A 13,745-nucleotide genomic window follows, 5' to 3' on the forward strand; every position below is an offset into this window, starting at 1 on the left:
AACAAGACCTGGGCTAGCCCTGTACTTTCAATCAGACTCAGGAGAGTTGTGGCTCATTTATGGTTCACAAACACAGCTTCCTAACCACTCAGCCAAATCTCCCTGCACTGATCATACCTGGGTGATTGACAATGAGAGCACAAAGTGAGATTGCACATGAAATGTAACGGTAACTAACTCACAATATCACTATTTGTCTATAAAATGCATCTGATATCTCAGACCCATGATATATTCTTTCAAACACAAATATCATTCCTTACTCATCTATAACTCACCCATATTTACTGGCAAGGTACCCTCCTAGAGAGGAGCCGGTGATTATTCCCAATCCAAAGCAAAGTCCCAGCTTCCCTAGTGCATCTGCTCTCTTGCTCTCAACTGTCAAGTCGGTTATTATCATCTGGGCACCTGGAATTGACATTGGCACAGGTCAAAGCTGATGTGGTCTAATTACAGTTTATTTATGGGGTTTCAAAACTGTACAGATTAAAGAATCACTTGGGGGGAGGGGAGTCAGTGGTACAGACAACAGCTTAAAGGGACATTATACACCAGTTTTCATATAACTGCATGTAATAGACACTACTATAAAGAAGAATATGCACAAATACTGATATAAAAATCCACTATAAAACCTTTTAACTTATTTAGAAGCTCCCAGTTTAACTCTGTTGATGAGTTAGTCTGGGACACCCACTGAAAGGGGCTGGGTAAACAAAAAGAGCAGACCCCCCCCCTTCCCTTCATATGAAAAGAGCCTACAGGAGTCTGTAAACAGGCACAATGATCTTAAAAAATAAGATAAACAATACATTTTTATAAAAAACACTACCAGATGGGCTATATAAACGGATCATCTACAAAACATTTATGCTAAGACAAATCTAGGGTACAATGTCCCTTTAAATAAAAAAGCTAACAGTGGTTTAGAATATACAGTGTTTGTGTAGGAGTTGAGAGCACAGGTAATATGCTTCTCTGAATACTGCTATTATAGATGCATTTGACCTGATAAAGGCTCAGATAGAACATGACATTTTATAAGGCTTTGCAATTTAATTTTATTACATTAATTTTGTTCTTTGGTATCTTTTACTAAAAAGCATACATAGGTAGGCTCAGAAGCAGTCTCTTGTCTGATGAGTGGCTCATCAAATGTATTCTGCTAGCTCACAGTAGTGCTGAGTTTAAATTTACGTTCAGTCCCTTTGCAGATTTGACCATTTTCTTTTTACATATGTATGTCACTTTAAACGGGGAAGTTGTTAAAGGGCTGTTATAGTTAAAAAAAATACATTCTGTAATTCATTAGCGACCCTGCACTGTATTTAACCCCACTTGCTACTGCTGTGCAACTTGTCCTGCTGATTGGCTCAATAGCTGTTTATTCAGAGGGCCAGCAGTTCTTTATGGATGCAATGCATAGTGTAAGAATGTATCACATTGCTTTCTAGCAGTCATAATCACTAAATTCCAGTGCTCACTTACCATATGAAGGTTGATTTTGAGGCTCCCACTGACAAAGCTGATATTTAGGGCTAGATTTATCATAGCTGAGGCGTACAGGGGCACGTATATGCGCCCCTGTACGCCTCAGCTCGCCTGTGGCTGGGCAAAATTGCCCGTAGGTAATCAACATTGCACACAAGCTGTCAATCTCCTCGGTCAAACTCAACCGAGGAGATTGAATTTCGCCACCTTAGAGGTGGCGAAGAGCTTAGGGAAGCAGCAGTCTGGTGACCGCTGCTTGATAAATCACGGCGAGCAAGTTCTTGTGAGAACTTGCTTCCGTAGAGGCTTGATAAATCTAGCCCTTAATGCTCAGCAATTTGGTAGTTTTAAGAAGAAAGTTATCATCTCAGATTAGGTTGTTAAGCAACTCTAATCCCATGGTATAAAGACTTGTATTGTATGTGCTGCCTTCACCTATGATCAACTCAGCAGTAATAGATACACAAACATATTTTATAATAATTATAATATATATAAATGTATATTTATATGAATATATAGTTACAAAACTATTTAATTTACATGTGTCAGACTCATGTTTAGTTAATACAGATCATTCATGGCTTTACTATTTATACTTATAAGTAGTTTTTATTTCTATATAAATATTAGGGTCAACTGAATTCCAGCTAAATAGTAATGCCATATGACAGTAAAATGTACATCTATGTACCGTCTGTTTAAAGTGTTTACAAATAGATATATTTGTACATTTAATTGTTAATTACTGATCCTACATTCCTCTGTGAATGTTTTAATGAAGTTGGATTGTACAACCTATAATTACTTGCATTATTGGCTCTGTGCTAATGATCATCACATGCTTTTAAGATCATGAGATCTAATCTTGCATGTAAGCAGTGCATCAGTAGACACCATTATTGGTAACAGGAGACAAAAAATCAAATACACCAACTAGAATAATGTTCTATAAGTAACAACAGATTCAACAAATTACACAAACAAAAATATAATACAAACTAAAACAAGAATTAAATGTACAATATATACAAAGACTATTTATTTGTTTCAAAATTCTTTCAAGATTAGATAAACAACCTTTGATTCCAGTGAATTTCTGATATTCTGTAGTTAGAAAAATAACGTTAAGGGACACTGAACCCAAATTTTTTCTTTTGTGATTCAGATAGAGCATGCAATTTTAAGCAACTTTCTAATTTGGATCAGCCAATCGGATTGAACTTCAATCTGATTGGCTGATTGAATCAGCCAATCAGATTTTTCCTAACTTAATTCCGATTGGCTGATAGAATCCTATCAGCCAATCGGAATTCGAGGGATGCCATCTTGGATGACATCATTTAAAGGAACCGTCATTCGTCGAGAAGTCGTAGGCCAGGATGGATGTTCCGCGTCGGAGGTCTTCAGGATGCTGCCGCTCCGCTCCGGATGGATGAAGATAGAAGATGCCGCTTGGATGAAGACTTCAATCGGATGGAAGACCTCTTCTGCCCCGCTTGGATGAAGAATTCGGCTCGGCTGGGTGAAGACGACTCAAGGTAGGGAGATCTTCAGGGGGTTAGTGTTAGGTTTTTTTAAGGGGGGTTTGGGTGGGTTTTAGAGTAGGGGTATGTGGGTGGTGGGTTGTAAATGTTGGGGGGGTATTGTATTTTTATTTACAGGTAAAAGAGCTGATTACTTTGGGGCAATGCCCCGCAAAAAGCCCTTTTAAGGGCTGGTAAAAGAGCTGATTACTTTGTAATTTCGGATAGGGTAGGGCATTTTATTATTTTGGGGGGCTTTTTTATTTTATTAGGGGGCTTAGATTAGATGTAATTAATTTCTTCTAAACTTCTTGTAATTTTTTTTATTTTCTGTAATTTAATGGGGGGTTTTTGTATTATAGTTTAGTTTATTTAATTGTATTTAATTTTAGCTAATTGTAGGTAATTTATTTAATTAATTTATTGATAGTGTAGTGTTAGGTGTATTTGTAACTTAGGTTAGGATTTACAGTATTTTACAGGTAATTTTGTAATTATTTTAATTAGGTAGCTATTAAATAGTTATTAACTATTTAATAGCTATTGTACCTAGTTAAAATAAATACAAAGTTGCCTGTAAAATAAATATAAATACTAAAATAGGTACAATGTAACTATTAGTTATATTGTAGCTATATTAGGGTTTATTTTATAGGTAAGTATTTAGTTTTAAATAGGAATAATTTATTTAATTATAGTAAATTTAGTTTGTTTTATTTAAAGTATATTTAACTTATGGGGGTGTTAGGGTTAGGGTTAGACTTAGGTTTAGGGGTTAATAACTTTATTATAGTAGCGGCGACGTTGGGGGCGGGAGATTAGGGGTTAATAATTGTAGGTAGGTGGGGGCGATGTTAGGGAGGGTAGATTAGGGGTTAATAAAATTTATTATAGTGTTTGCGAGGCGGGAGTGCGGCGGTTTAGGGCGTTAGACAAATCCCATAGAAAAGATAGGATACGAAATTGACGTAAGGGGATTTGCGGTAGCCTTGAGTCGCGGAAAGAAAGTGAGCGGTAGACCCTTTCCTGCCTGACTCTAAATATCAGCGTTAGATAAAAAGCAGCGTTAGGACCCCTTAACGCTGCTTTTTAAGGCTAACGCAGAACTCTAAATCTAGGCGTTTATTTGAAAAAGAAGGCATCTAAGCTTTTTTTTTTTTTGGTTCAGACCATGGAAAGCACTTGTTTATTGGTGGGTGAATTTATCCACCAATCAGCTAGAACAACACAGTGTGTTCACCAAAATTGGGCCGGCATCTAAATTTACATTCTTGTATTAAAAATAAAGATACCAAGAGAATGAAGAAAATTTGATAATAGGAGTAAATTAGAAAGTTGCTTAAAATTGCATGCTCTATCTGAATCACGAAAGAAAAAAATTGGGTTCAGTGTCCCTTTAAAGGCGAAAAAGGTGCAAAAAGAAACTCTTGCAAATTAGTTAAACACAATTAAAGGGACAGAAAACTCCAATTTTTTCTTTCATGATAGAGCATACAATTTTAAACAACTTTCCAATTTACTTATATAATAGCATTTGCTTCATTCTCTTAATATCCTTTGCTGAAGGAACATCATTGGACTACAGGCAGCTAGATGAACAAATCTAGTTAGCCAATCCCAAGAGACAAATGTATGCAGGCACCAATCAGCTGCTAGCTTCCACTAGTGTAGGATATGTGCATATTCTTTTTCAACAAGCGATACCAAGAGAACAAAGCACATTTGAAAATTGGAGTGAATTTAAAAGTGTCTTAAAATAACATGATCTGTCTGAATCATGCAAGTTTGACTTAGACTTTCCTATTCCTTAAAATTCAGCTCCAGTGCAGCAATGCAACACTGGGAGGTAGCTGAGCACATCTGGTCAGCCAATGACAAGAAGCATATTTGTGTAGCATCATCATCTAGCTCCCAACAGTGCTCCCAAGCCTACTTAGGTATGTGTTTCAACAAGAGAATTTTATAACAGAAGAACATTGAAAAGTTTCACTTTTCACACTTTTTACACTGCAAAATTACATGCTCTAATGTGTTTAACCCTTTAGGGAACTCCTGGTCCTGTTAGCGATCCAATTAACAGTGCTGGTGCACAGCTAGGTTATGCAATTACCACTGCTGATTGGGTAACCAGCCATTCCCCCTCGGGACCCCTGTGGCTTCTTAATAGTATTTAATTTACAGGGAATAAACACATATACTTGCAGGGTCGCTAGTGCTAAAATGATATGCATGAATGAAATAGAGCATGTGATTCTATCACTGTCCCTTTAAGTCCTGCAGAGATGTCATGTCCTTGGTATGTATCCAGTTTGCTTCATTCCTGCATAGCAAGTAGTGAAGAACAGCCAATAGGAGGTACTACTTTCAGACATGAAATTCCAGTCTTTCCAAAGCAAATCACCTGGTCACATGACATGGATCTGAACCAGCTGCCTGATGTATTATCTGAGGCACATACACTTTATTATGCATTCTTGTATCCTTTAACTGTACAAAGTACAATTCTATCAAAAGTAGCTACTTAAAGGGACATTGAACCCTTGCAATTTTAAGCAACTTTCTAATTTACTCCTATTATCAATTTTTCTTCGTTCTGTTGCTATCTTTATTTAAAAAAAGAAGGCATCTAAGCTAAGGAGCCAGCCAATTTTTGGTTCAGACCCTGGATAGCACTTGTTTATTTGTGGGGGAATTTATCCACCAATCAGCAAGAACAACCCAGGTTGTTCACCAAAAATGGGCCGGCATCTAAACTTACATTCTTGCTTTTCAAATAAAGATATCAAGAGAATGAAGAAAATTTGATAATAGGAGTAAATTAGAAAGTTGCTTAAAATTGCATGCTCTATCTGAATCTTGAAATAATTTATTTTTGGGTTCAGTGTCCCTTTAATCTTATTAAGAACAGTTCTTCCTTTATACGAGCATCGGATTAAGTTTATAATGTAAAGCATTATTCTGTTGTTTGTATCTCATCCTATTAGACTAGTGGGTTTTTTTTAGGTTTTGTGTGAATTTCAAAGCTCTGTAAAAGGAGTTTAAAAGCAAAAAAAGTATAGAATCCCTTCTGAAGATAGAGCGGATCATTATTTGATATTGATATACAGCAGTAAAAGAGCACCACCAGGTGGATATTCTAGGCACTGCACCCAGGCCAGACAATGGTTTAGCAAAATGTCCTGCAAATAGTTCTCCTTGTCCTTGAGATTAAGACATAGGAGGCAAAGATCAGAAATGTAACAGGTTCACTACATATTTATAACGCTGAAGTTTAATGTGCGACTCTCTAGTTATCAAAACCAAACTGCACAAAAACGTTACAACTTGCCTGTAGTGACAGTAGTGATTATGTAGTGACATTTGTTATTATGTAGTGACAGTAGTGATTATGTAGTGCCAGTTGTGATTATGTAGTGACAGTTGTGATTATGTAGTGACAGTAGTGATTATGTAGTGACATTTGTTATTATGTAGTGCCAGTTGTGATTATGTAGTGACAGTTGTGATTATGTAGTGACAGTTGTGATTATGTAGTGACAGTAGTGATTATGTAGTGACATTTGTTATTATGTAGTGCCAGTTGTGATTATGTAGTGACAGTTGTGATTATGTAGTGACAGTTGTGATTATGTAGTGACAGTAGTGATTATGTAGTGACAGTTGTGATTATGTAGTGACAGTTGTGATTATGTAGTGACAGTTGTGATTATGTAGTGAAATTTGTTATTATGTAGTGACAGTTGTGATTATGTAGTGACAGTTGTGATTATGTAGTGACATTTGTTATTATGTAGTGACAGTTGTGATTATGTAGTGACAGTTGTGATTATGTAGTGCCAGTTGTGATTATGTAGTGACAGTTGTGATTATGTAGTGACAGTTGTGATTATGTAGTGACAGTAGTGATTATGTAGTGACATTTGTTATTATGTAGTGACATTTGTGATTATGTAGTGACAGTAGTGATTATGTAGTGACATTTGTTATTATGTAGTGACATTTGTGATTATGTAGTGACTGTTGTGATTATGTAGTGACAGTAGTGATTATGTAGTGACTGTTGTGATTATGTAGTGACAGTAGTGATTATGTAGTGACATTTGTTATTATGTAGTGACATTTGTTATTATGTAGTGCCAGTTGTGATTATGTAGTGACATTTGTTATTATGTAGTGACAGTTGTGATTATGTAGTGACAGTAGTGATTATGTAGTGACAGTTGTGATTATGTAGTGACAGTTGTGATTATGTAGTGACAGTAGTGATTATGTAGTGACAGTTGTGATTATGTAGTGACAGTAGTGATTATGTAGTGACAGTTGTTATTATGTAGTGACAGTTGTGATTATGTAGTGACAGTTGTGATTATGTAGTGACAGTAGTGATTATGTAGTGACAGTTGTTATTATGTAGTGACAGTTGTGATTATGTAGTGACAGTAGTGATTATGTAGTGACAGTTGTTATTATGTAGTGACAGTTGTGATTATGTAGTGAAATTTGTGATTATGTAGTGACAGTTGTGATTATGTAGTGACTGTTGTGATTATGTAGTGACAGTAGTGATTATGTAGTGACTGTTGTGATTATGTAGTGACATTTGTTATTATGTAGTGACAGTTGTGATTATGTAGTGACAGTTGTGATTATGTAGTGACTGTTGTGATTATGTAGTGACATTTGTTATTATGTAGTGCCAGTTGTGATTATGTAGTGACATTTGTGATTATGTAGTGACTGTTGTGATTATGTAGTGACTGTTGTGATTATGTAGTGACTGTTGTGATTATGTAGTGAAATTTGTTATTATGTAGTGACAGTTGTGATTATGTAGTGACTGTTGTGATTATGTAGTGACATTTGTGATTATGATGTGACAGTTGTGATTATGTAGTGACAGTTGTGATTATGTAGTGAAATTTGTTATTATGTAGTGACAGTTGTGATTATGTAGTGACATTTGTGATTATGTAGTGACTGTTGTGATTATGTAGTGACATTTGTGATTATGATGTGACAGTTGTGATTATGTAGTGACAGTTGTAAATATGTAGTGACTGTTGTGATTATGTAGTGACTGTTGTGATTATGTAGTGCCAGTTGTGCTTATGTAGTGAAATTTGTTATTATGTAGTGACAGTTGTGATTATGTAGTGACATTTGTGATTATGTAGGGACTGTTGTGATTATGTAGTGACAGTTGTGATTATGTAGTGACAGTAGTGATTATGTAGTGACATTTGTTATTATGTAGTGCCAGTTGTTATTATGTAGTGACAGTTGTGATTATGTAGTGACATTTGTTATTATGTAGTGACAGTTGTAATTATGTAGTGACTGTTGTGATTATGTAGTGACTGTTGTGATTATGTAGTGCCAGTTGTGCTTATGTAGTGAAATTTGTGATTATGTAGTGACAGTAGTGATTATGTAGTGACATTTGTTATTATGTAGTGCCAGTTGTGATTATGTAGTGACATTTGTTATTATGTAGTGACAGTTGTGATTATGTAGTGACAGTTGTGATTATGTAGTGACAGTTGTGATTATGTAGTGACATTTGTGATTATGATGTGACAGTTGTAAATATGTAGTGACATTTGTTATTATGTAGTGACAGTTGTAATTATGTAGTGACTGTTGTGATTATGTAGTGACTGTTGTGATTATGTAGTGACAGTAGTGATTATGTAGTGACAGTTGTGATTATGTAGTGAAATTTGTTATTATGTAGTGACAGTTGTGATTATGTAGTGAAATTTGTTATTATGTAGTGACAGTTGTAAATATGTAGTGAAATTTGTTATTATGTAGTGACAGTTGTGATTATGTAGTGACAGTTGTGATTATGTAGTGAAATTTGTTATTATGTAGTGACAGTTGTGATTATGTAGTGACAGTTGTGATTATGTAGTGACATTTGTGATTATGATGTGACAGTTGTGATTATGTAGTGAAATTTGTTATTATGTAGTGACAGTTGTGATTATGTAGTGACAGTTGTGATTATGTAGTGACATTTGTGATTATGATGTGACAGTTGTAAATATGTAGTGAAATTTGTTATTATGTAGTGACAGTTGTGATTATGTAGTGAAATTTGTTATTATGTAGTGACAGTTGTGATTATGTAGTGACAGTTGTGATTATGTAGTGATAGTTGTGATTATGTAGTCACATTTGTGATTATGATGTGACAGTTGTAAATATGTAGTGAAATTTGTTATTATGTAGTGACAGTTGTGATTATGTAGTGAAATTTGTTATTATGTAGTGACAGTAGTGATTATGTAGTGACATTTGTTATTATGTAGTGACAGTTGTGATTATGTAGTGACAGTTGTGATTATGTAGTGACATTTGTGATTATGATGTGACAGTTGTAAATATGTAGTGAAATTTATTATTATGTAGTGACAGTTGTAATTATGTAGTGACTGTTGTGATTATGTAGTGACTGTTGTGATTATGTAGTGAAATTTGTTATTATGTAGTGACAGTTGTGCTTATGTAGTGAAATTTGTTATTATGTAGTGACAGTTGTGATTATGTAGTGACAGTTGTGATTATGTAGTGAAATTTGTTATTATGTAGTGACAGTTGTAAATATGTAGTGAAATTTGTTATTATGTAGTGACAGTTGTGATTATGTAGTGACAGTAGTGATTATGTAGTGACAGTTGTGATTATGTAGTGAAATTTGTTATTATGTAGTGACAGTTGTGATTATGTAGTGACAGTTGTGATTATGTAGTGACATTTGTGATTATGATGTGACAGTTGTGATTATGTAGTGAAATTTGTTATTATGTAGTGACAGTTGTGATTATGTAGTGACAGTTGTGATTATGTAGTGACATTTGTGATTATGATGTGACAGTTGTAAATATGTAGTGAAATTTGTTATTATGTAGTGACAGTTGTGATTATGTAGTGATAGTTGTGATTATGTAGTCACATTTGTGATTATGATGTGACAGTTGTAAATATGTAGTGACATTTGTTATTATGTAGTGACAGTTGTGATTATGTAGTGAAATTTGTTATTATGTAGTGACAGTTGTGATTATGTAGTGACAGTTGTGATTATGTAGTGAAATTTGTTTTTATGTACTGACAGTTGTGATTATGTAGTGACAGTTGTGATTATGTAGTGACATTTGTGATTATGATGTGACAGTTGTAAATATGTAGTGAAATTTGTTATTATGTAGTGACAGTTGTGATTATGTAGTGACATTTGTGATTATGTAGTGACAGTTGTGATTATGTAGTGAAATTTGTTATTATGTAGTGACAGTTGTGATTATGTAGTGACAGTTGTGATTATGTAGTGAAATTTGTGATTACGGGGGATATTTATTAAAGCCTCAACTATGCTGCCTTCGCCGGCACCAATAAGCTCGCCTAACATCGCGGCCGCAGACCTAAATACACTCTCCATATTTATAAAAAAAAGCTGGGAAAAAGCCACGCACCAAGTACGGGGTGATGAGCATCGGACTGTTGTAAACTGTCATCAATCTCGCATCTATTCGGCTTTTTCCCAACTTTATACCCTGTCACTAAATGGCGCCACTATTATAGAATGTTTAACCCCTATTCTGCCGCTCCCGGACCCTTCCACAACTGTAATAAAGTTATTAACCCCTATCCTGCCGCTCCCGGACCCCACTGCAACTGTAATAAAGTTATTAACCCCTATCCCGCCGCTCCCAGACCCCGCCTCCACTAAATAAATGTATTAAACCCTAAACCTCTGGCCTCCCACATCACTACCATTAACTAAACCTATTAACCTCTAAACCGCTAGCCCCCCACATCGCCATAAACTAAATTAAGCTATTAACCCCTAAACCTAACAACCCGCTAACTTTACATTAAAATTACAACATCCCTATCTTAAAATAAATTTAACCTTACCTGTAGAATTAAAATAAACTATTTTTAAACTATTAATTAACCTACCCTAACTATTATACTACAATTACATTAAACTAGCAATTAAATTAACTATATTACATATTAAAAAACCCTAACCTAAATTACAAAAAAATAAATGGTAAGTTACAAAAAATAAAAAACACTAAATTACAAAAAAAAAAACCACAGTATCAAAAATAAAAACGAATTACACCTAAACTAATAGCCCTATTAAAATAAAAAAGACCCCCCAAAATAAAAAAAAACCTAGCCTACAATAAACTACAAATGGCCCTTAAAAGGTTCTTAAAAAGCTCTTTTACCTGTAAAAAAAAAATACAAACACCCCCCAACAGTAAAACCCATCACCTACCCAACCATCCCCCCAATAAAAAACCCTTTCTAAAAAAACCTAAGCTACCCATTGCCCTGAAAAGGGCATTTGTATAAGCATTTAGCTCTTTTACATGCCCAGACCCTACTTTAAAAATAAAACCCACCCAAAAAAACCTTAAATAAACCTAACACTAACCCCTGACGATCCACTTACAGTTTTTAAAGTTCCGCTTGAAAGATCCATCCAGCCGGCAAGAAGTCTTCATCCAGGCAGCCTCTTCCATCTTCATCCATCCGGCGAAGTCTTCATCCATGTGGCATCTTCTATCTTCATCCATCTGGCGCGGAGCGGGTCCATCCTGAAGACATCCGGCCCGGAGCTCCTCTTCAATACGTTCGCCGCTGTAAACTGGAACTTGAATGCAAGTGACGTCATCCAAGATGGCGTCCCTTGCATTCCTATTGGCTGAAAGGTTCCAATCAGCCAATAGGATTAGAGCTGCTAAAATCCTATTGGCTGTTCCAAACAGCCAATAGGATGAGAGCTCAATCCACTTCAAAAACTGTAAGTGGATCCAGGGTGGCGGATTGAAAACCATTACGCTGGGCTGGAATAGCCGCAAGCATAACGGTTAACTATTTGATAACTTTGAAAAAGTGTCAAATAGTGCCGAATGTGTATTCGAACATCTGTAATGACGTAATCATCAATCTGTGTCGGATTGAGACCGGCGGATTGTATGTTATGTCACAGATTTCAACTTTTGCAGGTCTGTAGGGTTTGATAACTAGGTTGAATCAAGCTCGTCACAATTACGCTGCGGAATTCCAGCGTATTTGCGGTTGAAGGCTTGATAAATATCCCCCTATGTAGTGACATTTGTGATTATGTAGTGACAGTTGATATTATGGAGTGACAGTTGTGATTATGGAGTGACAGTTGTGATTATCGAGTGACAGTTGTGATTATCAAGTGACAGTTGTGATTATGTAGTGACAGTTGTGATTATCAAGTGACAGTTGTGATTATCAGGTGACAGTTGTGATTATCGAGTGACAGTTGTGATTATCTAGTGACAGTTGTGATTATATAGTGACAGTTGTGATTATCGAGTGACAGTTGTGATTATCAAGTGACAGTTGTGATTATGGAGTGACAGTTGTGATTATGTAGTGACAATTGTGATTATCAAGTGACAGTTGTGATTATCAGGTGACAGTTGTGATTATGTAGTGACAGTTGTGATTATGGAGTGACAGTTGTGATTATGGAGTGACATTGAATAATATCAGTGAGTGTCGATACACGCAGATAAGATGTAACTACAGTGATTACAGCTGCCGTACAGCTATTGCAACATTTGTTTTGTGTCTAGTTAAAGCAGCCGCTCATAATATAACAACAATCAGTATTTCCCAGAGACAATCATAACTAACTGCATTAAATTTACCCCACTCAACGATAATAAAATCTAACTGCTAGAGATGCGCATTCAGGATTCGGACAAATGGAAATTGTTGTTTGATATACTAACAGCTAAATACATTTATTGCTCAAAACCAATGAAAAACAAATGATTGTTTGACAAAATCGATTTTTTCATTTATTAATTGCGTTTACCCCAAAAAGGTGCAGGAGTGGGGGGGGTTATTGTTTGGTTAAGAAGCTCCTTTGTTTGTAATGACATCGTCCCGCGTACAATCCAGCTATAGTACTAATGACTGATGTTAGGGTCAGCCGGTCAGGCACTAAATGCTGGATTTTAGTCATACAGGAGTTGTATGTTCTTTAAACATTGAAAAATAGGTTATTGTAATTGTTTGAATCCTGTAATGTAAGATTTGTGTTAAAACTAATTGTCAATATTAGCTGTTCCCATTGGAAATTTATGTAACAGATCCAAATCAAATATTCGTCTTTATCGAATGCTGCATGGACAAATTTCAGCCGAACTGAACGATTTAATAAATATGAAAGAAAGACTCTTAGGACAACATTTTTTTTTTGCCTGTGCACATATCTACTAACTGCAGCTGACCCAGCCGCTAGACCACTATTACAAGGCTCTAAACCATGCTTCATGTTTGTCTTGATCTGAGAGATCTGTCCCTCCTGCTCCTTTCCAGGACAAATATCAAAGTGTAATCAGAGACTGCAATTCCATCCATGGCACACGCAACAACACTCACATTTCACCCTCAACTCCGCACAACCTGACAAAAAGAACACCATATGGCTACTCCCACTCTCTTTCCTAAAGCCTAAACCTACCAGGCCAAGAACACATCTGGAAAATGCTGGGAGATATGTTATTAACCCTGTACTCAACTCAGTTTCACAGCATCATAATCACTTTAGTGTCCTGGGCCTCTCATACAATATGCCCTATAACTTAACAGGCTTCCAAGTCCCTCTGCACACTTCAGCACCTATATCTCCCAGTGCTGATAGGTAACGCTAACTAG

The 13,745-nt window shown here is 35.7% G+C and overlaps 1 protein-coding gene across 1 annotated transcript in view; it reads right to left on the reverse strand.

Annotated features, from left to right (window-relative positions):
- The window catches only part of SLC22A18 (solute carrier family 22 member 18), a 209,266-nt gene that overhangs the window by 159,713 nt on the left and 35,808 nt on the right, over window positions 1-13,745 (reverse strand). The window contains exon 4 of the mRNA XM_053720433.1: window positions 279-411. Coding sequence (XP_053576408.1) covers window positions 279-411 — 133 coding nt within the window. The remainder of the gene's footprint in view (window positions 1-278; window positions 412-13,745) is intronic.

Source organism: Bombina bombina, chromosome 7 (genome assembly GCF_027579735.1).
Source record: "Bombina bombina isolate aBomBom1 chromosome 7, aBomBom1.pri, whole genome shotgun sequence".
Classification (NCBI taxonomy): Eukaryota; Metazoa; Chordata; class Amphibia; order Anura; family Bombinatoridae; genus Bombina; species Bombina bombina.